This window comes from Augochlora pura, chromosome 7 (assembly GCF_028453695.1).
Source record: "Augochlora pura isolate Apur16 chromosome 7, APUR_v2.2.1, whole genome shotgun sequence".
Classification (NCBI taxonomy): Eukaryota; Metazoa; Arthropoda; class Insecta; order Hymenoptera; family Halictidae; genus Augochlora; species Augochlora pura.
In genome coordinates this window covers 9,688,081-9,715,626 of record NC_135778.1, presented here as the reverse complement: position 1 = coordinate 9,715,626, position 27,546 = coordinate 9,688,081, and the positions used below count along the sequence as shown (strand labels likewise).

Sequence of the window (27,546 nt, the reverse complement as noted above, 5' to 3'; positions counted from 1 at the left end):
CGCCCCCGTTAACGACACGATTTGTTTCTAGGAGATGAACGCGATAAGACTGGCTGGTCGATGAGCCGCGGCAGCTCCGTGGACAGATACACAGTGGAAATAGTGCGGGTGACCGTCCTGAAGACCTTCTTTCGGCGTTTGCGGACGCCAGTAATGAACGGCGGTGGGCTGTCGATGCACCTGTTGCATCCGAGGCCGTTTCTTCCGCGATATTTAACGCGTTGACAGCCGCGTCGTCATATTTTGCCAGCGTTGTCGTTGAACATTTCAGTTTGGTAGACAATTCGCGATCCCGGGAAATTGCTCGATCGAGATTTCGCAGGATTGACGGCCCAAGAATGCCTCAACCGTATCGCGGGATCTAGAAACGGGCCTTAAACGCGAGATGAGTGATCATGCCGGGTCGCGGCATGAGTTCGGCTTTGAACTCTGATCGCGGAAGATGAAATGGACGATTTAACCCGGATTCCGAACGACTGTGAATGTGAAAAAGACAGAGAAAACGAGTGCGCGCGTGGGAGGGGGAGATGAACAGCGTGGAGAATTCGACGGAGACGCGAATATGCCTTCTGCAGGAGGACTTGGAGGATCCCCGGACCTCGTCGCTGAGGAGGATCAGCTACGGCATTATCCTGCCCGCAATCTGTTGCTTGGGAATCGTCGGGAACATATTGAACCTGGTCGTGCTTACCAGACGCAACATGCGGGGAACCGCTTACATCTACATGAGAGGTAGGTTCATTCCCTTCCAACTATACAGGTCGATGTCTATTCCTAATTTCGTTCGAATAACAGCGATTGGCAGATTTTAACAGTCTCTGCTAGTGAAGATACGGCCGGTCGTCTATTCGTTTCGAAGTTGCGGTCGTTCCATCTAGTCCACAGCTTTTATAACTTTGCCACGGCGCAGTTTAGCTTCTTGAGATTCCTTGGGGTCGCGAGATTCTAGCTTGCATAGTAGTACGCTGTGCACTCTGCTGAATGGGTTGATAAGATTTAACACGCGCAAACAACGGATAAAGCGAATAAAGATGTGCCAACGGTTGTTCGAAAGGATTGCAGAAAAATGTTGGCAGCGGTGGTAATATGCGAACGGAGCGCAATTATCGCAGAGTCGGACGAAACGCTCGGAGGAAGCGACGCGGAATCGGAGAAGTAGGATCGTTAGAGCATAATGTCTTCGGCTAAACTTGCTTCTCGTGTTTATGTAATATTATTCGAATGGAAAGCCACGCTGACGCGACGCTACTCGACGCTGCTCGATGCGGCGTTTCGGAATTCATCGATAAATCGCAGTGGGAGGCTCGTCGGGAGAACGAGCGAGACTCTGTCTCGGATCCGCTGGCGAAATTAACGCGGATACGCGAGAAAAATTGTCGGCCCCTGCCAAATGAGAGGCTTTGACATCGTGCCAAAAAGTCAGCGCGCCGCAGCCGCTCCCGGACAAGTTCACCGAAACTAGATATCCCGGCCGGGACTTTTATTTCGCGGCTTATCTGTTGAACACAGTCCTCTCTCGCTCGAATCCATTACCGGTTTAACTCGTGTCTAAGTCCGCCTTATGGCCCGAGTTGGTGTAACGTTTAAACTTTCGTCGATTTCTGTCGTCGATGAGGACTCCGCCGAGCTGGAGATTCTTTTCTAGATGGGGCTCGCACGATACGGAGCTCGAAAAATAGGGCGCGGGACAGACGAGAAAGAGCAAAAGGAGGAGAAGGAGACGGTTCGTTGGGCGATCGTCGTTGTTTCTTAAATTCGACGACGCCGAATGGAACCGAAACGCCGTGGCGGCTTCCGCGTTGGTGGCCCCCGACACGTCCACGCTCGTTTCCGGTCCGACGACGACGGTACATTAGGGGGAAATTACTCGGCAATTCGATTTTCGCCGTTTCCTTGTTCCGACCTTTACCGATTCAGCCCCGTAGACATTTCTTCTCCTTTCGGTACACGAACCGCGACGCAGCCTTTAGTTGTGCCCGGGGCGTTCGCCAATTAGGCTAAGCAACCGGACGTTCAAGCTCCCGGCAGCAAAGGAAAGAAAAGATTATTCGAAAGAATGGTACCTTATCGATATTTATTTGGTATATAGAAACAAGTATTGCGAACGGATTTACAGAGTCAAGATGCATTATAAATTGTAGAGAGTAATAACTCATAACAGTTGTTCACTTGCACAAGTTGTACGCCAATGACATGGTCAACGATCACCTAAACTTAACAAAAACTGTGATACAGAACTCTTACCATAATTAAGAATATCACTGCTACAAGATTTTATTTTCAGAAATTATAGAAAATTTTTATTATAGAAAGACTTTATTCTTATCATCTTTTAGAATTTTATATAGAAAATTTTGGAGAACCGATTAACATGACATACAGAGTCTTCAGATTTTTAATTTTACGCCAACATGTTTTTTGATAGTAATATAGTAGAACCTCGATTATCCGAGTGAAATAGAGTGACATGAATATTCGAATAATAGAATAACTATTTAGTTACAGTGCCGTATTTAATTTCCATTTATTTATAAAGTGAATGATTTTTCACACACATTGCTTCAGTTCAGTTGAGCCGGTATAAATATTTTTTTTCCCTATAATAATTATTTTTCTATCACTATATTTCACGTAGACGGAGACATTTAACCTTTTAGGCACGACGCGCCACTATAGTGGCTTTCGCGAATGGTGCGTGCTCTGCTCAATTGTTTTATTATTTATTAAAGCAAAAAATTAAAGTGAAAGTGTGTATATACGATATATTAAGGAAAGAATATATGTTATTAATACTATATATAGATATACGGAAAAGATATATATTAAGAGAAAATGGTAAAGTTACGAAAAACTTTATTTGCGCAAAATCCTGCTGTACCTAAGAGGTTGAAACTTGTCGAAGTCGATTCCAATATTCTAAACCGAAGTGTCACGTTTTATAACAGTTTTGTCAAGACAATTTTATCAGGCAGTCGTTAAAGGTTGTTGAGGGTCGCGCGCGAGAATAAAATAAATTCTCCGAGAGCAGACTCCGGAGTTTCGACACCGTCTAGGAGATCCAAAACGAATCGCAACAGGTGCTTACCTCGGTCGGAGGAAAGCTTTCAGAAAGCACCGGGGACAGAGGGTCGGTGTCAGCGCTATATCCGTGGGAGAATTAATAGGCTAATTAAATGTTTTATAGATTCGGTCCGGTATTCTTTTGTCGATAGCAGTTGCAGGGGCGAATGAAATAGCGGCCACCTGGTTAGCCAGGGGAGACGTTGCGTCGTTTCAGTCGAAATCACGGCGCTTGTCCTCGAGGATTACTCGTCGCGGTATTCCGGGCGCGAGTCTCGCGGTATTCCGGCGGACGGAAATCCGGAAAATCACGGGGAAGCTCGGTTCGAGTCGTATCGGATCGGATTGGATAGGATACGGCGTCGGTGCGCAGGATGGTAATTCGCGGACGCAAAGAAATCGCATGGAATTTCCGTTTTATGCGGTTTCCTCGCAACGTTCGGGACATCGGGGAAAAAGAGCGAGATAGGAGATACGAAAAGATTCTCGTTTGCCGTCTTTGTACATTCGTTATCCGCGAAGAAGCCGTCTCATTGTTCTCGCCGCTATCGCCGTCTCCTTCCTCTCCTTCGTTTAATTTCCTTTTATTTAATGAACGCTCGCGCGGCTTCCCGGCAGCCCTAATAAATTACAGTTAACGGGAAAACATTCACCCTTTGGGTTTCTCCGCCTGTCTTCTTCCGCCGGCCATTATTCCTCTCCCCCGTTCGTGCTCTATCGCACGTCTCCATTCAAATCCATTTTTCATATCTCGCCACCTCCGTCGTTCGTGCTTCGCTCGCGGCGTCCTCTTTTTTTCTTTCTCCCCGCTTCTCTCCCTTGGCCGCCCTTGTTCGGACTGTCGTCGTCGAGCTTCCGGCCCGCTAATTCTTCTGTTCGACTCCGAGAATTCCCGATACGTTTCACGCTTTAATCGCGATCGCGGAGCTTCCACGCTGGCACGAGGCTCCGATCCAATATTTAGCGAGGGACTCTAATCCATCTTACCGTAAAGACGGCTAGACGATGTTGGCTGCTGCCTCCGCCGAGCTTAGCAAATTTATCCTCTCCGTGTTTCATCGTCCGTACATCAGTGCCAGACAACGGCGCGTGCGAAACGACGGTTAGACGTAGGGCCGCTGCGATTGCTACATTTTCCTCGGGACGAGTCGAACCTATTTTTCGAATCCACGGGCTGTCGCGCGGATAATACGCTCTGATGCGCCACCGAGCTCGGATCGATGCTGTTCGCTCGATCGTTGCGAGAACCGGCGCCGAAAAAGAAGAACAGGATACCGCTGGAAAACTGGCGAATTTCGACGCTCGCCGGGAAAGGAAAATTCCTTCGACGCGGCACCGGGTCGAGATGTAGCAGCATCTATTCCTGAAAATATCATCGATATTGCTGATACAATTTTATAGGTATTTCGTGTACGACATTTTTGCAGAAGAGAGAGAATGACTCATTACGTTACTTTATTTTTATGCCGTGGACTAGCTTTTCGCTCGGTATGAAACGCGACATGATGTTGCAACTTCGCTGTTGACTTGTCAAAGTTTCCCGGAGGGAAATTACCTTGTGATTTTGTTCGCTTCACGAAAAGTGGCCAATTATCGATACGCGTCGGCTGCGCTCAACGAATACAGCCAATGGAGGAGTACAGGATGTTCCAAAAATGTTGTAAATCCTTGCAAGGGACGATTTCTGAAGCGAATTTTAAGTAAGTTTTTATTTAGCGAATATGTTTTCCGCGGCTTGTTCACGAGTTGTGCGCGCTGTCGCGAGAGAACCACCACCTATACTCATTCTTGGATAGGTTCACCTTTCTTGCTAAATATGTAACTCGTTAACATTAATGTTAAAACAAGACAGTAAGGCCCCTACTGCTCTATGTAATCAAAAAACAACACAACAAAACAACACAATATAAATTCCATTTAAAAACTTATTTATTAAAGACAACGTTGTATTTGGTTATAAAATAGTATAAATATAAATAAGAATAATAATAATAACAGTAGAATAAATAAAGAATAATAATAACAGTATCTGAAAAAAATTACATTCCGGATGAAAATTTCAAAATTTCATGGTCGACGAGGATCGCTAAGTAGTTATTTGATTAAAACAAGATATGTGGATGAGAGCTCAGCCTCCAGAAAGTTGAAAAATAAGGGTCACCCTGATGTGTATAATAGGGTATAGTAAAAAGTCAGGTGATGAATCGACGTTGGAGCGAAAGACTGTGCACATTGTTCACGTTGCACTATTCTCGTTTCGCATCGGTAAAATATTCTTCGAGTTTGACCGGAGCCGGACCGTAAGTGACATGAAACGGGACATCAATTCCGGGATCTAGACTAGACTGAGATCTGACCGAGAAAGGAACGATAGAGTATTTTAACGCTTAGGTGTTTATTTAAAGCGTTAAAAAATAGCTCATAATATATACTTATATACGATGATTATTGTTTAACACTAAACTTACCGACATTTCATGTATTCTATTTTTGAAGCGGTCAAATGACCGCTTCAAAAAAAAAAACATATGTATCATAATATAGAAAGAGATTTTAGCCAATTGGATAGTAAACAAAATATTTTTCTAGTGCTACGATAAAAACCCGCTCCCCGCTTTTCTATTTAGAAAGTTTTATTTACCTTTCATCACATTTTTTACAAATTACAGCATTTTGTATTGCACATCTTCCACATACGTATTTTTTACATTTTATACAAATTTTGACAGTAAAAATCAGTTGGCACACATTAAAGTAGAGACTTTACCCTTTAAAACCTGCTAAGCCCCATTGTTTTACCATTTTTGGAAAGAAAGATACAGCTTCTTGAAAATGAAAATTGAAATTTCAAGTTATTCAAATCGGACTCCACGGGCCGATTTTGGCCTCCTGGCTTTCCGAACGTTCTCGGTGCTTCTGAAGGGTCAAGTTAACAAACGACTAGGGCAAACTAAATAGGAGACTTTGCTCTACAAAACGCACTAATTTTCATTATTGTACGGTTTTTTATAACAGAGTTGCGATAGTTGAAAGTTTAACAATATTTCGAGTTCAAGAGGCATCGGTTCATCCATGATTTTCAATATTTTTCAATATCTTTCAGGTTGAATAGCGATGCGAGCACTACGGTATCGACGCGTGGGTGGTATCTCCACCCTTCCGGGGTTGTAACCCGGGGTTGTTACCCGCCAAATTAATATTGGGTAACGGATTCAAATGGTAGAGCAGTGGTTGCGCGTACTATGTTGTTTCTTTCCTCGACTGCTGGAGGTAGAACTATACACTCGACTGCTGGAGATTGTGAACGAACGAATGTGAACCTCGAACACTGGAGATTGTGTGATGTCGACCGGTTGTCGACTGTTTGTAGAGTCCCTTGGTGTGGACTGGTTGTATCGTGTTCGTAGACTCAAGTTGAAGTTAAGACAAATCGTTCGACTCGATCGTCGTCGAACTAGGTTCCGTCGGGGGTGGGGGTTCTGCCTTTTTGGGGGGTCCGCGAGAACTTGCAATTCGGTATGTAAGAAGGGCACTGATTGGGTTTTACCTACTGCTGCATAGTAGCAATCAGTGCCTCCGTTGACTTGTTGACACCCTCTTGTCGCTTGCGAAGATGTTTGTATGTATGTAATTTATGACGTTAAAGGTGCTACGGGAAATCGTCCAGGTCAGCCTTCGACGGTTACGGTACCGTCGCGTACTCGAGTAGTGTGACCCTTCGGATTACCCGGTTTACGGCACGTCCCAGCTGTGGGCTTCAAAAATGCTATTTGAAAGTTCTCTTAGAAATCTTAACTTTATGACACGTAATGATTATTAAGGAAGACGGAAATTAAATTAGCATGCTTCTGGTCGCCAGGTGTAAAAAAGGTCTTCTTCTCAAAAGTAACCTTCCTCGCGTCCGTGTCATAAACCCCATCGGTAGAAACACCAGGCGATTATTCCTTCGGGATTGAACAACGACTCAGCATTGAAACAGGAGAAATCTCGCGTGCAGTCGTTTAAGCGTAAATAATTATATATAATATATCAAGTTTTAGTAAAATATCAAATGACTAGTGGTGAAGAGTCGAATAAAAACTGCTGGGCGCCGGACGTGTTAAACGCGTTTTCAACTCTCGCCGGTTTCCCGAGCGTGGCACGATCCAGTCGACGTTTCTTGTTGCATCCAATTCGGAAAGCCCCCAATTGGCAATTACCAGGAGCTGCGCTGCGAAGGGATTTTTCTTTCCCGAGTTTTTCGAACATTGAGGCTTGCGGTCGATCGACCCGCGGCTCGTCCCGAATCGAGGATCTCCAGGATCGCGAAGAGGAGCACGCTCGTCGGGAAGTTGGCCACACGCTCGACTCCGGAAGCCTATCGATATGCACGGTGCGCGTTGATGACGAGGGTGAGGCCCGGAACGAAGATGAGGTCGGCGAGTACTAGCAGAGGACATGCCTTTGAGCATGGAAATATTGCGAATCCCGGGATATTGGGCTGGAAGAATTTGTGCGTAAGGAAATGCAATTGAAGACGTGCTCGGAAACGACGAAAGCTACCGGGGACGACGGCGTCGCGTATATCATGGAAAACAGTGCCGCGCCACTATTCTATGACTTATTTCCATGCACAAAGATACAGGCCGCGGTTTCGAACATCCGAATAACCGTCAGCGTGCGTTGTTAGCCGCAGCTTGTCTCGAATTTCAGATACCCCTTATCTGCGTCTCGGTTTTAGCAGCAGCGATTTCTAACCAAAAGTTGGAGCATTTCCGGTCAAATGTTCCTTCTATTGTTTTTTGTCGCAGTGTGTACAGAATGCGTTCCGTTTCCGCTCTATGTTGGTCACAGTTCAGCTTTGGTAAAAAATAAAGAATATTTTACCGAAGTGAAGCGAGAATAATACGACGTGGACCGTGATCCACGTTCCAGGATCGGTCCATCAGCGATCATTTTGACAGCTAACATGCAACACAAAGAAAATTTGAACAATATAACAGCTTTTTAACATTAGTCATAACTTTACATTATACATTTTAATCATACATTTTATTGTAAGACTCATTTACAGACACGTTGAACACTTTCGTGTGCAGACAATTGGACCAGCTTAGAATGAAAGCGACAGCGACACTGTTTCTGCAAAAATCGTTTTCAGCGCAAACAATTTAGTATCTCTGACGAAGCATGCCTTTTTCAGAATCTATCGTTTTTTATTTCTTATGCTTTTTGCATCTGTATCTAAAAAATAGGCTGATTTTTGAGTCGAAAAATTAGACATTTTATATACATAAATAATCCATCTGCGCTGTAATTTGTCTATCACTACTTCGTTTCAATCACTCATCTGTGCATTCACGACCATATTCTTATAGTATATACAATACTACATTCAATTGGATCAAGAACATATAATATTTGCACAGCAACACGAACACTCCAGGATTTTTCGGGTCGGGACCAGAATCGGCTTGGCAGTGTGTGTGTTCGTCAGTAAACGTGCTCAAAGCACAGTGGCCGTCGATCGATCTTGTCAGGGAATTTTGTAGAGTGGATTCGATACGTTTCCCGGAAGAGCCGGTTGCCGCGCGGTGCAGCGAACGTGTGAATAGTTTAAATGTCCCACTAATGAAGTTCGGAAGAATTCGAGGTGCTCGCGTTAACTCGAATTGCAGCAGTTTTCTAATCCGGGGGAAACGAAGCGTGTGCGAGGCTCCTCGGCCCCGTGGTTCTTGGATCTCCGCGAACCTTCCCCCGCTCCGGAATCCCATTACCTTCTTCCAGGAAATCGAGCACGCTCGACCCGGGCGAAAAAATTCTCAGTTCTGTCGACAAGCTTTCCTACTCGGTATCCCCCGGTATCGTTGGTCTATCCATTGGTTATTACCATTTAGAGAGAGTCTTCTCCCGCAATGTCTATGTGCATCTCGCCCCGACTCGGCTCCCCTCCCCCTTCTCGCTTCTCGCTCGCGTCTTCAGCGCGCGTCGTCCCAGCGATCCGTTCCTCCGAACGTTAACGTCTGCCGTCCGCGTCGCTCCAGACTTTATGAATATTAACGAGCACGCTGCCACGCCTCTGCTTGTCGGCGCATTAAACGTCTCACTCGAAACTACCGGGAGAGCTCGCGACCCACGACCGACCCCGAGACTTTTCCACGCGAATATCCGAATCTCGGACGTTCCCGGTGACATCGGAAAACCGTGGATGCGCGTCACGGCTAAATTGTAAAGGCCAGAAATATTACTCGGATCCGCAAGGTGGTCGAGGACACGAGCCGGCTGCACCGGTGGGTTTCACCTCGACGGTTTGGCCAGGCTGGCTTAGCGGCTGAGTTACGGTGGCTGGAGACAGCTTCGTACAGCTTCTCCCCCGGCCTGCTCAGCCGGCAGACGCATCCGATATCTTTCCGGATACCTTGTAACACACCCGTTTCGACCGTTGATTTCATTACGGGATTCGTTCTTCTCGCTCGTTCGTCGGTTTTATTAACACCTTGCTGTGTCGTTTTTCTTTCACAATTACAAGTTTTCCGATTGTTCGAACTTTCTCGATTGTAATAATTTGTTACGAAGAATAGCGTTTACATTTATATTTTATTCCGGGTGAAAATAACGGAATGACTTTCGTACTTACTACGATTATTACTAGGAATCTTAATCACTAGTTAGATCCGTCGAAGTAGACTAGTCAAACTAGTGTCAGACATTTAAACAAAATTTCGAACATAACTTACTAAATCGATATAAAATTTGATTCTTCTGCTGTGGTGATCTAGGAATGAAAGTAAACAAAGACATACAAGAAACAAAGATTGCCTTGTTCTTTTAGGGAAATTATTAACCTCTTAGGTACGACGCGCAATTATAGTGACTGTCGCGGATATTTTGTACTTTACCCAATTGTATCATTAGTTATTAAAAGAAATGATTAAAGTGAAAATGTATGTGTACAATACACTAAAAAAAGAATATATATAGCTAATACTATATATAGCTATACCAACAAAATATATACTAAGAAAAATAGTAATTTAGTTATGAAAAATTTCATTCGCATAAAATCCAGCCGTGCCTAAGAGGTTAAGGATAAAGAGGAGCCAATTTATGCGATTGCAGAAGAATTCACAGTGCACAATATGGTACTAAAAGCATATTGTAAATATAAAATAAGAAAAATACATAAATTAATTAACGCGTACGACGTGGGAAATTTTTCATATGTCACAATAGTAACATTTCTAAAACTGGTCTAAAAATGACTTGAATATTTCCATAAATGTTACAGGGACTATTCACTATACAATAATTAAAATACTTTCTTTTTAAATTTTATTATTACTTGGTATTACGTATTCACTACACTCCCTTCCCCTTTCTTACTATTGTTATATATTTCCTTTATTATCATATATTCACAGCACCGTAGTTATTATCGTATATTATCATTATTATTATTGTTATTATTTTATATTATCAGTATTATTATCATTATTATTTTCATAAGCATAATCATTAGTATAAAAAGCGATAATAATTATTACAACAACCGATTATTTCCCAAACGATATTGCGTGTTACCAGCGATGTTGGAGGGACACCGATCGGTTCTAAGACCCTTTTCCCCCACCCACACTACAACAAGGCCCACCCTTCTCTAACACCCGGTGTTTTCCTCGGAAGCCTAGACAGCGATTCTCGGCACTCTTGCAATAGCCATGAAACAAGGAAATAAAATCAAGCACCGCAAGCAACAAGCGCTGGTTAATTTTCACCCTAACGAAGCAAAATTTTATCGTTACGAACCATATCGTAACACTTGGTAAAAATAATATCTAAAAACATTGTCGTCCTTTCACTTTTTTATCTGAACCCATAATAAAAATTTAAAAGTTATACAATTTTAAAAGCGTCGACTCAGTTTTGCTGCTCACTGTATGCGCTGCATTGCAGCTACGGATCTCTCAACAGCGAACAAACTGCATTAACATTGTTTGCAATGACCGTCTCGTTCGCTGATATAATCGGCCGATGAAGGGAATTGTATTCGTAGCAATTTCGTTCGGAACGGGACGACAGCCGTACTCGGAGCGAGATCGTCCGTCGCGGGAACTTCCCGACCCGAAAAGATTGCATATCCACCGGAATCGCAACGCATTTCAAGAGACACGCGACGATATCGGGAACGCGTTGAGCCCGTGCAGCAACGACAGATCGGTTTGGAAACATGGAGAATTATTCGTTTCGGAGGAGAACCGGTGACAAACCGTCAGCAGGAGGCGCGAAGAGGCCGACCTACTTTCGGGATCTGTCGTCAGCGACTGACAATCGCCTTAAATTCATAAAACCAATTTTCGACGAATTCGATCGCGACGCGCGTTAAACTTAAACAACGCCGCGTTCACAGTGCTCCAAAACGAGAGTTCTTCCGCAGGAATGCCTTAATTTCGATAGTTTTCTATTCCGTTAGTTTTGATGCTTTTATTCTTCCAATCCTCAAAGATTGTAAATTTTATTATTACTCTTTCACGAAAATGATTCAAGTTGAACATTGTATAAGCTGAAGATAACAGTTCGTCCTGTTTCTAAGGATACCATTCATTCCTTCATCGTAATAAGTAATGCTCGCAATGAATAATTATAGATTAACTCCTTGCCGTACCATTTTCTATATATTTATTATTCGTACTATTTTCTATAATTTCTTAGAAGAAAGGCAATTTTATATTTATTGTATGCTTGCATCTAGTTGGATGTTTAAATATTGGTGATAAGAAAATAAAATTTTAATCTTATTTAAAGTAGCAGATGAACATTCATAACTAACAATTTATAAATAAAAATCGCCATCACGAGTTTCACTCGTTAAAGTATGGCAAAGGGATGATAATGGTACAAAGTGAAGAAACAGCATCGAGACGTGTGATACACTATTTTCTACCACCGTCCCTAAAACCATTATTTATAATCTTAATAATTCATTTTCTACTTGAAATATTTCAAATTTCTAAATGAAACAATTCTACAAGGTCATAGTTATCAGTTACCGAACTTACTTTTTGTCATTTATCTGCTTTTAAGTTGAAATATCGTATCGACCGACTAGTCGGCCGTTTTAGCGTCGGCCAGACCGGATACGTCTTTATTAGAAAACGGGGGTCGAACTTTCCGTGTCCCACCGTCCCGGACGCTTTCGTAACTGCTGGAAAATTTCTGCCTTAATTTTGCCCGTTCGGTGGAGATCGAGCCGAATCTCGGTGTCCCGCGGAGACTGCACATCGCTTCCGGATTCGTCGCTGTGCATGGGGTCGGAACGCGCAAGGATAAGAACTTTTTGCTCATTCGGGTACATCGCGTGCTGCGATGCAGCCGAATAGCGCCGGGGACATCTACTTAAATCGCGTATTCTGTGCGCGCGTTACATTTTCCGCTCCACCGTGCTAACTCGTCCGCAAACATCGGGATAAATCTCGCGAGATCTGGCGGGTGTCTGCGAGGTACGGGACAGAATTCTTGCTGAAGAATTACGGGACAGGGGGACTCGTTCGAATCCGTTGTCTCGAAGTGTCGAGAGAGAACCGTAAGATCGAGGCCACTGAATCTGCTTTGTTAGTAGTCGAGTAAAACGTGTCGTCGTACCGACGCGCCGCGGCGCCCTTCAGTTTTCACGACATGCAAATTCCGCGGAACGCCCATATGACCGACCTTTGGAATTGCTTAGGGCGGCGCGACCTTAACCGCGTTTCTGCCGAAATTCACGTGGTTCGCGAGAGCACAGCTGGATAGCCGCTGGTTCCGAAGAAGATGCCGTCACAGGGCTCAAATTGTATAGGGTCTTCCAATAGGGATGGGTCGATGTTGACAGTCTGTAGCGGCCATGTTGTTTTGAATGCGTCGATTAAATCCGTTGTTTACAATTCAGTCGGTTATGCCAAATCATCATGGCAAGTTACACGATTGTTAAGCACGCCCAAATGATAAAATTGTATTATCAAAATGAGTGTTCGTTAGTGAAAACGTTGCGCGCGTTGCGCCCAGTTTATGGTAAACGCGGTGGCCCTTCAAAGTTGAACCTCTAAGGTTTGGTGGCCAAATTCTGGACGACCGATTCGGTAAATGATCAGCCAACACTCGTACGTCAACGGAAAACCAGATCGGCCGAGAACATCGCCGCTGTCCGTGAAAGTGTGCAGGAGAACCCGAGGCAGTCACTTCCTCGCCGTGTACAAGAACTTGGTCTTTCGCAGTCTTCAACTTAGCGAATTTTGCGTCTGGTCTTGGGCCTACATCTGCACAAGACCCAACTGACCCAGGAGCTCAAAATTAATGACCACAGAGAACGCCGTTTGTTCGCTGACTGGAATTGACCACCAAGATCGTGCGATTTGACCCCTCTAGACTTCTTCTTGTGGGGGTTTCTGAAGTCGCTGGGCTATACCAGTAAGCCACAATCGGCCGACGCTCTTAAAGTCAACATAGCCCAAACTATCGCTCAAATAAGAAAAATTCGTTAATACCTCATACACAGCCCATTTTATTCCATTTCAAAATCGACCCGCCCTTACTGCAAAACCCTATATTTCTCCTTGGAGAAAAGCAACTGCTTCTGAATTATTCGGCTCGCAGCGAATGTTTCTAAATGCTCAACTTCAGTTTGGCATTCTCTTTGACAGTCTCGTATCGCGATTTCCGAGCCCTCGAAGTCTCCAACCCTTCTCCTTTAGCGAGCACTTTGCGCGGCCATTTCTCCGAACGGGATCCGAAAAGACTCGCGCGAAGCGGGTTCGACGATTCTCGAAGAAGGTGGAGAACTGTTCCCACCTGGGAATCGGGGCCTCGCTGCGAGGAGTTTACGAAACGAGGAGATAGTATTAAGCGTCGTATCTTTTCGACTTTCGTGTCCAGCGGCCCACGATTTCCTATACACGATCGAGCGTGTGCGGAACTTGTTCCGCTCGGAAACTTTTTGCATCCTTAGGTAAATCAAAATTTGTTAACGATAATAAATTTGGAACAATGAAATGGAAATGAAATGATAATCGCCAGATCGTAGATTTTATGCATTTAGAATAAAAATGTTCGGAGGTACTATCAACTTGTAAAAGAATCAGCAAAAATCAACTTTCCTGTATTCTTCTTAAATTATTAAAGTTATTAAAGCTATTAAAGTTATTAAATTATTAAAGACAATAGAAATTTCTACTGAACTTGCATTCGGTACAATTTACTTGGAAAATTTTTATTTTCCATAAAGATCGGTAATGTAACAATAACATAACTTGAGTATCATTGGGATAATGAAAGCCGTATTTTTTTGTAAACTAGAATACAATTTAACAAAATTTCGGTCGCTGGAGTACTTGTTAACATCCTAAAAGATTCTGTTAAAAAAGTTAAATTGCCGATAAATCGATTTTGTTGCAAATGGCTTGAAAGCATCAGAGCAACATTTGAGGTTACCACACAGTGTAGCGTTTATATGAGCGTGTGGTACACAAAAATCATAACTTCTAAGCTAATCAATTTTCAATCAAAATGTCTTGATAATTTGTAAAAAAATACAATGATATATTAATCTGCATAAATAATCATACGATTTAATAAAAAACCTTTTAGTTTATTTTTTGTTGAATAATTAAGTTTTATGTTTGGATAAGTGGATTTCCGCGTACCAAGCTGTCGATCGGTTATGGCTACATGTTTTGTTAAATAACTCTTAAGATGGCAACTTTTCGCAAAAATTGTTTTTATCATATCAAAATGTACTATTTTATAATATCAATATGTCGGGATAAGAATCCTAGGATATTTTGTGCAGTTTTTTAAAAAATCCTTACCTAAATTATAGAAAGATAAATTAAACCTACTTATTTAATTTCATGTTAATTATTACATCGCGTGTAAGCGTTACAAAATTTCTGTAGATTAATTACGATTATATACTCTTTGGTTATCATTTTCTGTAAAGGTTACACCGTAAAATCCTTTTTGTTCATACGGCAATGTAAACAAGCTGCGTTGTGAGTTAATTCGCTATTTAATCCTCCTAATATTCGCTCGGCGGTCTCGCTTGAAATTAATCTTCTGTTCAATTTTTGGAACAGTCTGTTGCTAAATATGATTATTTAAACATTTTAATGCATTATACGCACAGTTTTGGATAGATATACGAGGTAGGTTCAAAGCCGGAGAGAAGATCAGGTCATTCAATCGTCCCATTAAGCACTGTACGAGCAAAAAGAAGATCCTGCAGTGAACGGCGAGGACACTCTAAAGTCAGAAGATTTAATGTGGCGAGAATATTTGTGTAATTATGGTCAGTGGAGGACGTTGAATGACATAGTTTACGGGCGGCAACTCGAAGAAATTTATGCTGAATACTCTCTGGTTTTGTTGATAGAGTGACCAAAGAATTGAGAAATATTCTATGCGGGGGAACTAAAAGATGGTAGATAAGTTTTACAATGTTAATATTTTCAATATATTTCGACGCTGCAATAAAGAAGCCATGCTTTTAAACGCATGCCTGGTAATATTAAAAGTGTAGTTATGAAATGATAAAATAGAATAGGAAAAGATTCGTAAATCACGAATCACAGTCAAAGAATAAGTAACTTAGATTTGTTGGGAGTATACTCTGGATAAAACTTCTTGTATTCGAGAAGGGCTAGAGAAATCTAATGTGAAAATAGTAAGAAATGATACAAAATAAAACAATAAGAAGTATCATCAACGAAAGCGATTTTAATTGAATCAGGAAAGCATTATTGAACCCATAAAGAAACATTTTCAAATATAACAAGCTGATTTTAATGAAATGTTAGAAATTTTGTTATTTGCAATATTTAGGGGGTGAAAATAACCCCTAAAGTTGATGATAATTGAATGATTATTGGACATATATTTTTCAATAAATTATATTATACGAAAATTTCATTGAAATCGACGTATTATAATCGGAACAGTTCTCTTGTTAACAATTTATATTCTGTTAGGAAGAAAGTTCCCCGAAAGGTCACAACCTTTAAGTTTGAATGGGAAAATAGAACTATTTACCGCGTTAAAGGCTTTCTCAAAGTCAGTATTTAATGTTAAGTTACCTTGCATTCTTTCTTTTAATCCTTTCGGTACGAGCGCCGGATATATCCGGCGCACGTGCGACGACCGGTATAAATAACAGAATTTTATATAAATAAATCTTAATATTTTATATAAGTACCTCTGAATATCTCTTAAGTTACAAGCAACAGTTTTGTTTAAAAATGTCGTTTTATTAAGCACAGTTTTTATTTAACGCTCAGGAAATATCTTTTTATAAAGGAGGACTGGTCATGTGCGGCGGCAATTTTCGGCGCAGGGCCTCGTACAGCGAGAGTGTCACGGCGGACAGAGTGCTCGTACCGAAAGGGTTAAACACTTCGATGAGGTAACTGGTGCATGGTCTGATCGGTAGTAGTCGACCGCCCAGCACGAGACCACGTTGTTAACCAATCAGGATATTCTTACAAAGTAATGGAATAATTATAATTCATAATGAAACGCGACGTTTCCATCGAATCGCATCAAGCGACCATGGGACGATTGAACCGCCGATGCTCGAGGATCGTTCTTTCTCGTTTGCGAAAGGGAAGCCTGCCCGGACCAGGCTATCGAAGCGGACTGCGCGTTTAATCGAATCCCAGACTGCGACAACGAGTGGTGTACTAAAAATTTACAGAGCACGCTGCCTTTGATAAATATTCATGAAGTGCCGTGAAAGCTTTCCACGTTACTTTCTTCTAAGACTGCAATTACGCGTTCGATTACTCTCCGCAGCCGCCCACCGATATTTCCTTGCCGGACCCGAAGAACGTACGACGAAAGAAACCGGTCTCGTCTTATCGTTTGCATTGCAACTTTGTTCGTCAATCCCATTGTCGTCTGTCCTACGTACGCCGAACGAAATCAATGTTACCGCTAGCCAGCGAATTGGCGAGGAACATCGTAGTCGGGCCTACACGATTTACGCTCGTTCGAATGCGCGTAAATAGAATTACGACGACGCCGTATAAGTAACACGGTCGAAGCGAGGCGCGATCCGAGGAAGCATTTAATACAGTCGCGAGTGCCGTGACTCCGCGGAGAGCCATAAACGCTCGCAATATCCAAACTCGTTTACAAGTATCTGGCCCCGTAGCTGCACTATCGCTAAAAGCATAGCAGAGGAGCGGCTCGATCCTGCCGGCGGATACGTGCGATCCCTTTTTCTTTCGGATTCTCAGCGAGCTCGCGCGTCCTTTCTCTTCCCAAATTCCTCGCGAATAGTTCCGGAACACTCGCGGATTCGAATGGTAAACAAGCAAGCACGAGACGCGGGTTCGTCGCGAACATGCGAGACGAAACGAGCATTCGTCCTAATAAGGGTCGCCGATATAGTCGTCGCGAGAACGAGCCGAGCGTCTATCGAGAGAAAGGACAATTCCGGGCGAAGGCAGAACCAGACATTCCCGAGGGCAAAGACGATAAGGCAACGGTGAAAAATTTTATGGGACCTCTGCCGTTTCCCGTCAGCCGTATCTCGGCCCGTACCTTCTTCTTTCGTAGATTCCCTTTTTTTCCAGCCAAGCCCTTACCGAGCCCACCATCTCGATCGAACCAGTCTTGGGTCGTTTCACGCCAAATCGATCACTGTTATGCATATCAGAGAATACGCCCAAAACCCAATACTGTGAGATTTGGACAGTTTCAAGGGGGGATTTTCTCCGTGACGTGCGTGTCTAACGCATTTATAATGATGCGACGGAATATATTATTTTCGTTTTCTTATAAGAGACTATAAAATGTTGCGTCTGCGTATGGTGTACTAGTCTGATTATCGTCCACTTCGAAGGTAGTTTGAACAGGAACGCACTGTGCTCGAAGGATGATTGTCAATAACAATTAAGATCAAATTTACGGGCTACTTTCACTTATCACTGACAATGTTTTCATCAACACGATTGCAGCGACATCGCAATTCACCAACATTGTTTATATACCGACACGTAGAAATCGTTGACAAATATTTTACGTCGTCTCTCATTCTACTGACAAATTTTTATTATATAGATTCAAACAGTATATTAAAACAGCCATTAAACCGTGGACCATGTTGAAAAAAAAAGAAGAGAAGATAAACAAAAAACTTGCGAAACATACACAGGAATGAATTTCCTGAAAACAGTAACAAATAATGTATCTTTGTAATTCCATTTATATATTTATTTAGTTATTTTATTAACATATATTCTCTACGTACAGGTGTCAGCTTAAATTGCTTTATCTTCATTAAAATCGACGTTTAACGTATCAGAATTAATAAAAATGCTGATTAATAAAGTACAATACTAATATAAATATACCATTGCTGTTTCTGTTTCTATATTTGTTATAGACGAAAAATAAATAATAACGTTTGTTAAAATTTACTAGTCCTCAACTCAATATACAAACTCTGCCCTCTTTATTCAATAAATCCTTTGTTATTAAAATGTTACAATAACCCTCTTCATCTCGCCTTTTGTACACATCTTTAATATGCTTTCCTCCTCTTTCTGTCTAAATTCTAAACAGAACTTCTTCATCGTCTTCGTTTTCCGACAGTAGCGATAGTGCAAGTTTTCAGTCCATTTCGAAAAGTTATTTTACCTTCTCCACTTTCAACGCACACTGTCCTATCAAATAGATGATAATATACTGAATAATATATGCATCGTACGCAAATCTTATGCAAATCATGCGTCTAGTCGCACGCGTCTGACGCTAATAGAAAATATCATTTGCGTACGGTCGTGGCGTCTAATCGCAAGCGAAAATCCTAGCTTAACACAGAGTAACCATAGCTTCCTGTGCATCGAATTCGATGACGGGCTCACCGATTCATACGCATCTCGGCCGAATGTGAATGATATCGACCTTTACCGACTTGTTGTTACGTCACAGTCGCCTTCGTTACCTTGCGTGCTCGCTACTCGTTACCTCGATCACGGTCGTTCGCGAGAGCGTTGTTTCAGTATCGGAAGATTGTTTCGGCATAGCTGCACGTCGCGACGATTCGAAAGCAAAGAACAGCATTGCTCGAGGCTCGGATAAATGTGTCGATCGTGACCGCGAAACGAATCTTACTTTGATCTGATTGAGTAACGCGGTCGATTCCTCTCTTTCCCACTGACCTTGAAAATTTCATTCATTCTACTTCTCTCGTCGAATCGAGAACAAACGAATGGAGCACGCAGAGAGGTTGTTATGCAAATACGCGAAAAAAATGGTTAATTTCCTTTGGCGGCAAAGTGGAAGATGATCCCGCTCTCTCTCTCTCTCTCTCTCTCTCGCGCGCGCGCGCGCGATTAAACGAGCCTCGTTACGTGAAACGGCCCGTCGAAAGTGTCACGGGGGAGCGACTGTTTGCTTCCGGATCGACAAAGACGTTCTAAAAGCAGAAATACATCCAGCCAGGAGCACATGTGACAGTTTATGCGATTGAAACTGGATACATTGTACTCCTCCGTTTGAATTTCGCATTTTTATAAGCTTTGATCGCAGACACACTGCCGGATACGGAACCAGATAAATCGAAACGCATCAATCGTGTTTTAGTTAAATTGATTGTGGTACTTTGTTAGAGACGGGAAGCGACGAAGCAATTAAACGAATCGAAGTTGTTTTCGCTACATTAATATTTTACCTAAGGGGTTGTTTTTCGCGAATTTATACATATATTTATTATACTTAGTAAATAAAAGTATATTATATTTTTGATTACACTTAGTTAAAAAGTACATTAAGTATTATATTTTAGTATTTATTTATACTTTTTGTGAATTTGTACTTTGTTACTTTTTTGTATTGTAAAGATGTAACACCTGTTACCTTCTTATGCTATAAAAGCTATTGGAACTTTCTAATAGCTTATTAATCTAATAATTTATTATTTGAAATTGACACGTAAAGAATTGCAGATGAATCCAGGTCATGACTCAATCCAGGCCATGACTCAATCAGAGTTATCAATTATTGCAAAATTTTGCACATAGTTATCTGCAGTATACAGCAGACGTTAGAAATTGATCGATTGTACTCACCTTTAGCGAGGGAAGGATTGAACAGATTTAATTTCATATCGAACGTTGAGCAAGTAATTAGTTGAAAGAAGATGTACCACTGATACTTTTTAAGCTAGAGTTCCAGCATCATAGTAAGCGTATTAACTTCGTTACCATCAGACCGCGGATCTTCGTGTACGTCCCTATATCTCACAATAATCTAAAGAAATCACAGAAATAATAATATTATATTTGATTCTAGGATTGCTTAACTTGTCTATGAAATTTTACATTTACATATACATATAACCATTCATAGATCAGTTAAGATTTTTTTTGTTCAACACGTGACAACGGCTACAAGTAGAAAACAAAGGAGGGGGGATGGGTAGAAATAAGTCGGTCTAATGGGTCGTAATGGGTCTCACATTTATTTTGCGACAAATTCTTTATTTTAGAGCGTACTTTCGTGACTCACTGTAGATTAGAAAAGAACTTAACGCAGACGGTCCGGTGACGCACAGTAGACCGGATCAAGAAATTGAGGGGCATTTTTTCAAACGAAATGTTTCGTATCGATATCTAGTTGATGAACGTCGCTTCTTAAATTAACAAAACTCATGACTGTCAAGTGAAGTTCAGAACTGCATTATTCCGTCATCCGACTGTCATACAGCAAGCCCACGTCTGTGTACATAATGTTCCGTTGGTTTGAGCTTCGCGTGTATAAGATGTCTAAAAAGTATAACGATAGGTGGTATTTATATGTATACAAACGAAGAAATTGATATCCCTTTGCTCTCGCCAAGTTAGCGGAAATTTTTGAGATTTCGAAAAGACGCGATGACACAAGTATAAATGTCCACGCGAACACATTTTGTACGCGACACGAGCTACGAACTTTTATAAAAGTCCTCGCGTCGAATCAGACACGTAACGACCACGCACTGCTGCTTTTCGAGCGTTAATTAATTTTAAACGCGCGGCAATCCTTTCGCCGCTATTGCTCGGCCGTGCCGCGGATAAATTGTTTGACGTCGCACGCGAAAGCCGGCCGATTCGAGAACGGTCATAGGACGTGGCTCCTCTACCAACGGGATTTTTCATTGTCAACGATAAATTTTTACAGGTGGATTTATTTCCACCTAGATTGATTGTTTAACTCCAATAGAACTTCCATTCAGGCGACGTCAGAATTCACTTTTTATTTATTTATTTATTTATTTACTCGGCGAAAAAAAACCCTAGTACAGAAAGAAAATAATACGTCCATGTACAGAAAGACAAAAGAAGAATCGCAAAAGAAAAATTATAGCTTACAAAAATTAGTTAAAATATTGTACAATATTCTTGTTCGTATAGTGTAAGGCCTTGGACAAGCAAATAAGATTAAGCAAGTTGCTCGCTAGACATTGTGTTAATGTCTCTAACAGGACTGGTCCAACCTTCTTTAAGGTGAAGACAGGTAAATTGCGAATTTTGTCCATCATAAGGAATTCTCTAGTTGATGTGAGAAAGCCTTTTCTTCTTCAGAGTTTCATAAAAGATTTCGTAATTAAATACGTGATAGATCACGCCGAAGAACCTATTACTATCGGAATGATCTCGGCGATATGTTCCATATCCTGCTTCCATCGTCGTTCGTGTTCGTCATCGGCGATATCATCACGGAAAGGTTTATTACCGCGCCGGACGTGGACGCCTTTGTCTCGAGCGTCGTTACGAGTTTTCATGACGGGTCAACGTTCCTGTGTTTACAACCCCCGATTTCTCATCTCGCGAGGAGTCGCGCGTGCTTCAATTATATTTCACGCCGGTCGGCGCTCGCGCGAAAATTAAGCGCCGGAGGTCACGTAGATCCGCTGCAATTCCCGGAGACAAAACAGTCGGACGATCTTCGAGTTTTTCTCGGGAACGACGAGGAAGTCGGACGACCCGGACGGATGGATCCTCGGACGAGCCTTTTGAGCAACGTTTCATCAACGGGCGCGTATTATACGCGTTTCAGCGACGATCGATTCGCGTCGAAACGATCGCCGTGGGCGTCGAGATGCGGCGGACAGAGAACGCGTTTCATTAGAGGCACTTCCAAAGCCCGGTGTCTGCATATTCCGGCGATACTTCGTTCCGCAAACAGAATCCGGCGCAAGCGGACCGGAAAGCTGGGTGTTTCTCGGAGACACACTCCGGGCGGCTTCTTTTTCACTACGGGAGTTTCCAATCAGACTGTAACGACGCGATCGCGTGCGAGGGCGAGCAGCTGAAAGGGAGCAGAGACCGGAACTCGATCAGCGAGTTCGGTAAGCTGTGACAAACGAACCGAGATATTTAAGCGGATCGGTGACAGGTTAATCCGACCCTCCGGTATTTGCGAGCTCCGTGTCTCCTTTCTTCCTCGTTACAAACGCGAGCCAAGCCGGAAACGAACGGTTCACCGGGACGCGTTCAAATTTTAAGCGGTGCGAGTATCTTAATCCTTTGTATCAGGAGCCGTGTGTCCACGAACGAGAACGACCGGCACCGGAGCCTCGCGCGTTTCATAAATCGAATTCCCAACTATTTTTGCAGCCGATCGCCGAAGGCGTCGAAGAACCGTTTGTCTCCGGCGCAGTCGTTGCCGCGGTAACGCGAAAGTTGGAACGAGTTCGAGCTGCTTTCAGGTATCTCTCGTTAAGAAAGTATAAAAATCGATCGAATAAAGGGAGAACGGCAGTGGCAATTGCAATAGACGAGGGCAATAAAAGTAGATGCACCTCGGATAGAGACGGCGGCGACCACCGCCCGCTCGGCTATCGTAATTTAAACGTAACGCGTAATTCGGATCTAATGGAGATGGCAGGGTCGGGGCGAGATAAAACTTTTAACAGTAATTCGATGTGCATATTCCATTTGGACTTTGTGAAGCGCTCGGATTCCCATTTTCCGTTGCCGTCGATTGAAAAAATGGTAGTCGTGACATCGAAAGAAGTTTGCTACAAACATTGTACATAGAACTTACAGTATATACCTTTAAATTTAACCTTACCCCTCGAAACCGATAAGGCAGATTCTGTCAGCAACGGGTTATCATGGGAGAGTTTTCTTATCGACGATTTATCAGGCGTGGAGAAGGCAGATGCCTGCACCCTATCCCAGCGCGTTTTATCTACGGTCGAACATTGTAGCGACTGCCAATTAAACCATTTAGCTAGGGATGTTCATTTGCTGTACCCTTCGATGCTACTTCAGTTAACGACCCTTCAAGCAATTAACGATCGTTCGGGAGAAGTGAGTGCTCCAATCAATCCTCGCCTTCACAGTGATAATACAGCAGTTACGCTTACCGAATATAACGTTGCTAAAACAAAGGTGCGACCGCGGATTAATCGCGGGGCAATCTCTCGAATCTTTAAAAGGTCTTAGCCGAGAACACGAAGCAACTTGAAAGTTGCGAGTAATTTCACGATTTAATTTCACTTCTGTTAGGGTCTGCATTCTGTCGGCCTTGTTGTCCGTGTTCGTGGAGGGCAAACCGCGCGAGATCTCTGTTCGCCAACTCGCTGGTATCGCGATAACCTGCCGGCTAACAATGAAAGTTTGCTCGAGATCGTTATCGCGATCCTCGGCGGCAAAATATCAGACGCGGAAGAACATTCGGCCGAGGAAGGAGCCAGTTGGCTGCTGCGCGCAGCTCGGATTAAGCGATACGCGGCGCGCCGATTGCTGCTTTATGGAAGCGGCCAGGCTAACTTTGTTACTCCTTTGTTGTAGGATACTCGACGGCGGCGCTCCTCGCGATCCTATTTTGCATCCCGTTCGCCCTCCGAGTTCTTATTCACAAAGAGGCGGGCCGATGGAGCAATTGGGCTCAGGCCTTCTATCACGCTCATCTCGAGCTGTTTCTGGGCAACGGATGCTTGGGTATATGATCTCTTTTATCGTTTCGTGGCACTCGCCCAACCTGTCTTATCCGTCTTCTCCTTCCGATCTGTCCTCACCCTTGAACGGTGTCTCGCGTGTCTTACGTGCTTCTTTTCCTAAGCAATTGCTAGTATCAGCTCCTGGAAGATAACAACATTGTATGCGTCCCCGTTGTTGCAGGGGTAGGCGTGATGATGCTTCTAGCGCTGACGGTTGAACGTTACGTGAGCGTCTGCCATCCCGGCCAACATACTCGTCCACTCTGCGGTCCTCCGCATCTGACAGTGGTGCTGATCCCGCTGGCAACGTTTCTGGTCTATCTGCCGAGCGCGTTCCGCGGAGAGATTACCACGTGTCTCCTTGGACCTGCCGGCCCCATCATCTATCAGAAGAGGGAGAACCAGTCGTTCCTCGACTCGCTGTTCTACCACGTAACTTTTCCTTCTTATCGTTATTTAATGCGTTAAAATCTCTCAGAGATTATAAACGAGAGGTTCCTGTGGTCTTTTGAACTAACTTTTCCCTTGGCGCTAATGCAATCCGCGGCTTTATATATGAGTTATTAATGAAAATCCAACGAGATGCGGTCCCTCGTTGGCTTTACCGCCTTCCGTCAGCACAGTTCGTCCCTCGTTGGTCAGTTTTTCGTCAATAATTGGTAAACAAAGCCTCAGATTGCATTTACGCTAAGGAAAAAGTTACATGCAACGACCCACTGAAATATTTAATTTCTCGGAAGTAACATCATTTTCACTGTATGCAATTAGGAAAAGACTGAGTTAGCTATGTGTTTACATATTATAATATAATTTAACGAATGCTGTCAGTAGCTAACATTAAGATTACGCCTATTAAGAAAAAACGAAATCTATGAGGATGCGAGAATATTGGAATTAGCTAATAAAGTTTCAACACCGACTGGAGGGTAGAACGTGTAACTTACACGTCGAAATACTCCGTCGTCTTTCGAGAGGTTTCTTTCTAATGGCCAACTCTTGTCTCCGCAGATTTACAAGGTCGCGCTGGAGGTGGTGTTCAAAGTGGCGCCGACGATCTTGCTAGCAGGCTTCAATCTGCGCATAATGATAGTCTACAGAAGATCCTGCGAACGGCGCAGACGGATGACGCTGTCCAGAACCGTCAGCAACGACGAGGACCCGAGAACATTCGCGGAGGAGCGAAGGCTCGTGCTCCTGCTGGGCAGTACCAGCATCCTGTTCCTCGTTTGCGTCAGCCCTATGGTGATCTTGAACGTCACGTTGCGGGAGAGCAATCTCAGCCACTATCCCTATCAGGTGACTGTCACGTTGCTCGTTTATTAGCAGACATCGTCCGTCGGCGGCAGCGTGGCAACCAAGTTTTATCGGTCGTTTTGCCAACTGTTTCAGGTGTTCCGAGCGCTGGCTAACTTGCTCGAGCTGATCAATTACTCGATCACGTTCTACATCTACTGTCTGTTCTCGAAGGATTTCCGGAACACTTTGTTCCGGACGCTGCAGTGGCCCTGGGGACACAACAGCCACGGTGGAAGGGGTCTGCCGATGAAACGGTCTCCCCTGCCAAGGCCGACCACCACGACCACCAACTCGCCGCCGACGATCGTTGCGACTCCCGGTCGCTTCACCAGAGCCAGTGTTTAGGCGAGTCAGGAATAGAGGATCTCGAGGCTCGCTGCTTCGGAGGCTAATCTTCCGATTTCCAGCTCAGTCGACTCGACCGCATCCATGCCAGCGACTATTCTACACTTCCGATTTCCAAAGCTGCCTCTGCGAGAACTGCCGCGCCAGAATTTCGCTGTTCCACGACTTCGGTCATCCTCGACGCATCCTCGAAGCATGATCTCGACTCGACACCGACGCATCGCTCCAAATTCTCGCTCGTTTTCCGATCCCGTTGGAGAGCGCACGCTTCCGTTCCCATCGAGCAAATAACCATCGAAACACACCGTCCGTGTTTCACCGGCGCGATTCCATCTCGAACAGCCGTTGATTCGCCACCCCTAACGGGATCGCGTGCCTAGCGCCCGGAATCTCGATGATTTGTCCGTGTAATTGTCTCCTCGTAGAATCTGATATTCCTCGCGAAAGCTGTTTTTATTTCCGCGTCGCTCGCATCGATCGAACAACAGCGAGCACTCCGGCTATCTCGCCGAGAACGCGTTTTAACCCTTTCATCGCGTAACCTCTCGTTTCGACGTTCGAAATTTTCGATCGCGTTCACGTTCGAACAGCGACGAATAGCGTGATGTGCAACGAACGGAAAACCGCCATGGAAAAGAACCGTTTTGGTCCGTGTGGAAGATAATGTAATGGACGTACTGCGGATTTTATGCGCTTATTACAAAAATTAATGCCTGTAATTTGGAACAGAAGAAATGGAGGAGAGCAGACGAGAATCGATGTATCAATATCGGACTATTAATTTTCACCGTGCGTACACCGGCGTTTAAGCCCTCTCCATTCATTTTCCATGGAAAATGTGGAGGGAAGATTTTTAGCTGCGTAAATATTTGCGTGACTCTATTGATTTTATCCCAGTGGATATCCAAAGATTAATGAATACGAATCCAGTAAATAAAAGTGTGGGGTGTTGCGCCCCGATAAAGCGAACGTAGAAAAAAAAGAAAGAAAGAAATCACTAAGCGGCTCTTGTTTCTTGCAATAGATGCAATCGCGTTGCATAAAGGTCCGCAGTCGAGTAGTTAGCAATTTAAACATCAATACTCTGTAAGGAAGAATAAGGATTCAGCTCAGCTGTAATGCCAATTTAAAAATTGATTGGTGACCAATTGTAAAACAATTGTAAAAAGTGTTAATGTAAGCTATTTGTGTAAAATCGATCATCCATTGTATCACGTAGCGCACGTTATTATTGCTATCGTTATTATTTGCCTAGTCAGCTACGGCCATCTAACGATTCGCAATTTGTCGGCCGGAAACACGGATGGCACGGCCGTTGGCAGCGTACGGACACGAGTGGGGTGGTTTCTCGGCTGTACACTCCCACGAACAAGTGGACTGACAGTGCCAGGAATATAGATGCGAAAGGTAGCGCGTCGTCGCGGCGTGAGCTGGTACCGGAGAAATTAGAATACCGATTCCAATGAAATATTTCCGAGCTGGTATTCCGCGGACGGCATACTTTCCGCGCGCTCCACCGCGACCATTTCTGCCCACCCGCCCCGGAGAAATTCGAATTAACGCGTACCGTCTTCGCTTTTCCATATTCCGTGAATTAAAACGATCCGCGTGGGCGGCGTCGAGAGGTTTCGCTCGCATTATACCACCGCTGGCACTGTCTAATGCGAATACGAATTTGCGACATCCGCTGGCTGATCTTCGTGGAACATTTGAGACGCGAATCCGCAAAAGGAACCGTTGCGGGAGCCGCTACGTTTGAAATTAATAACAGAGCGGGTGCTTTCATTTATCTTTTAAGCTTGAACAGAACTTCTTAGCGTTTTTAGCGCACACGCAGTATTTCATTTCGTAGAAAAAGCGGTGTCGCCGATGTGGTTGCATCGATCACTTTAGAATTCTTTACGGCC

The 27,546-nt window shown here is 43.6% G+C and overlaps 1 protein-coding gene across 1 annotated transcript; it reads left to right on the top strand.

Moving 5' to 3' along the window:
- The first annotated feature begins 377 nt into the window (after nt 1-377).
- Nucleotides 378-25,639, top strand: LOC144472710 (putative G-protein coupled receptor B0563.6). The gene is made up of 5 exons (XM_078186023.1): nt 378-732; nt 23,850-23,999; nt 24,180-24,430; nt 25,007-25,294; nt 25,388-25,639. The coding sequence occupies exons 1-5, from the start codon at nt 528-530 to the stop codon at nt 25,637-25,639; spliced, it is 1,146 nt and encodes a 381-aa protein (XP_078042149.1). The 5' UTR covers nt 378-527.
- Nucleotides 25,640-27,546: the final 1,907 nt, after the last annotated feature.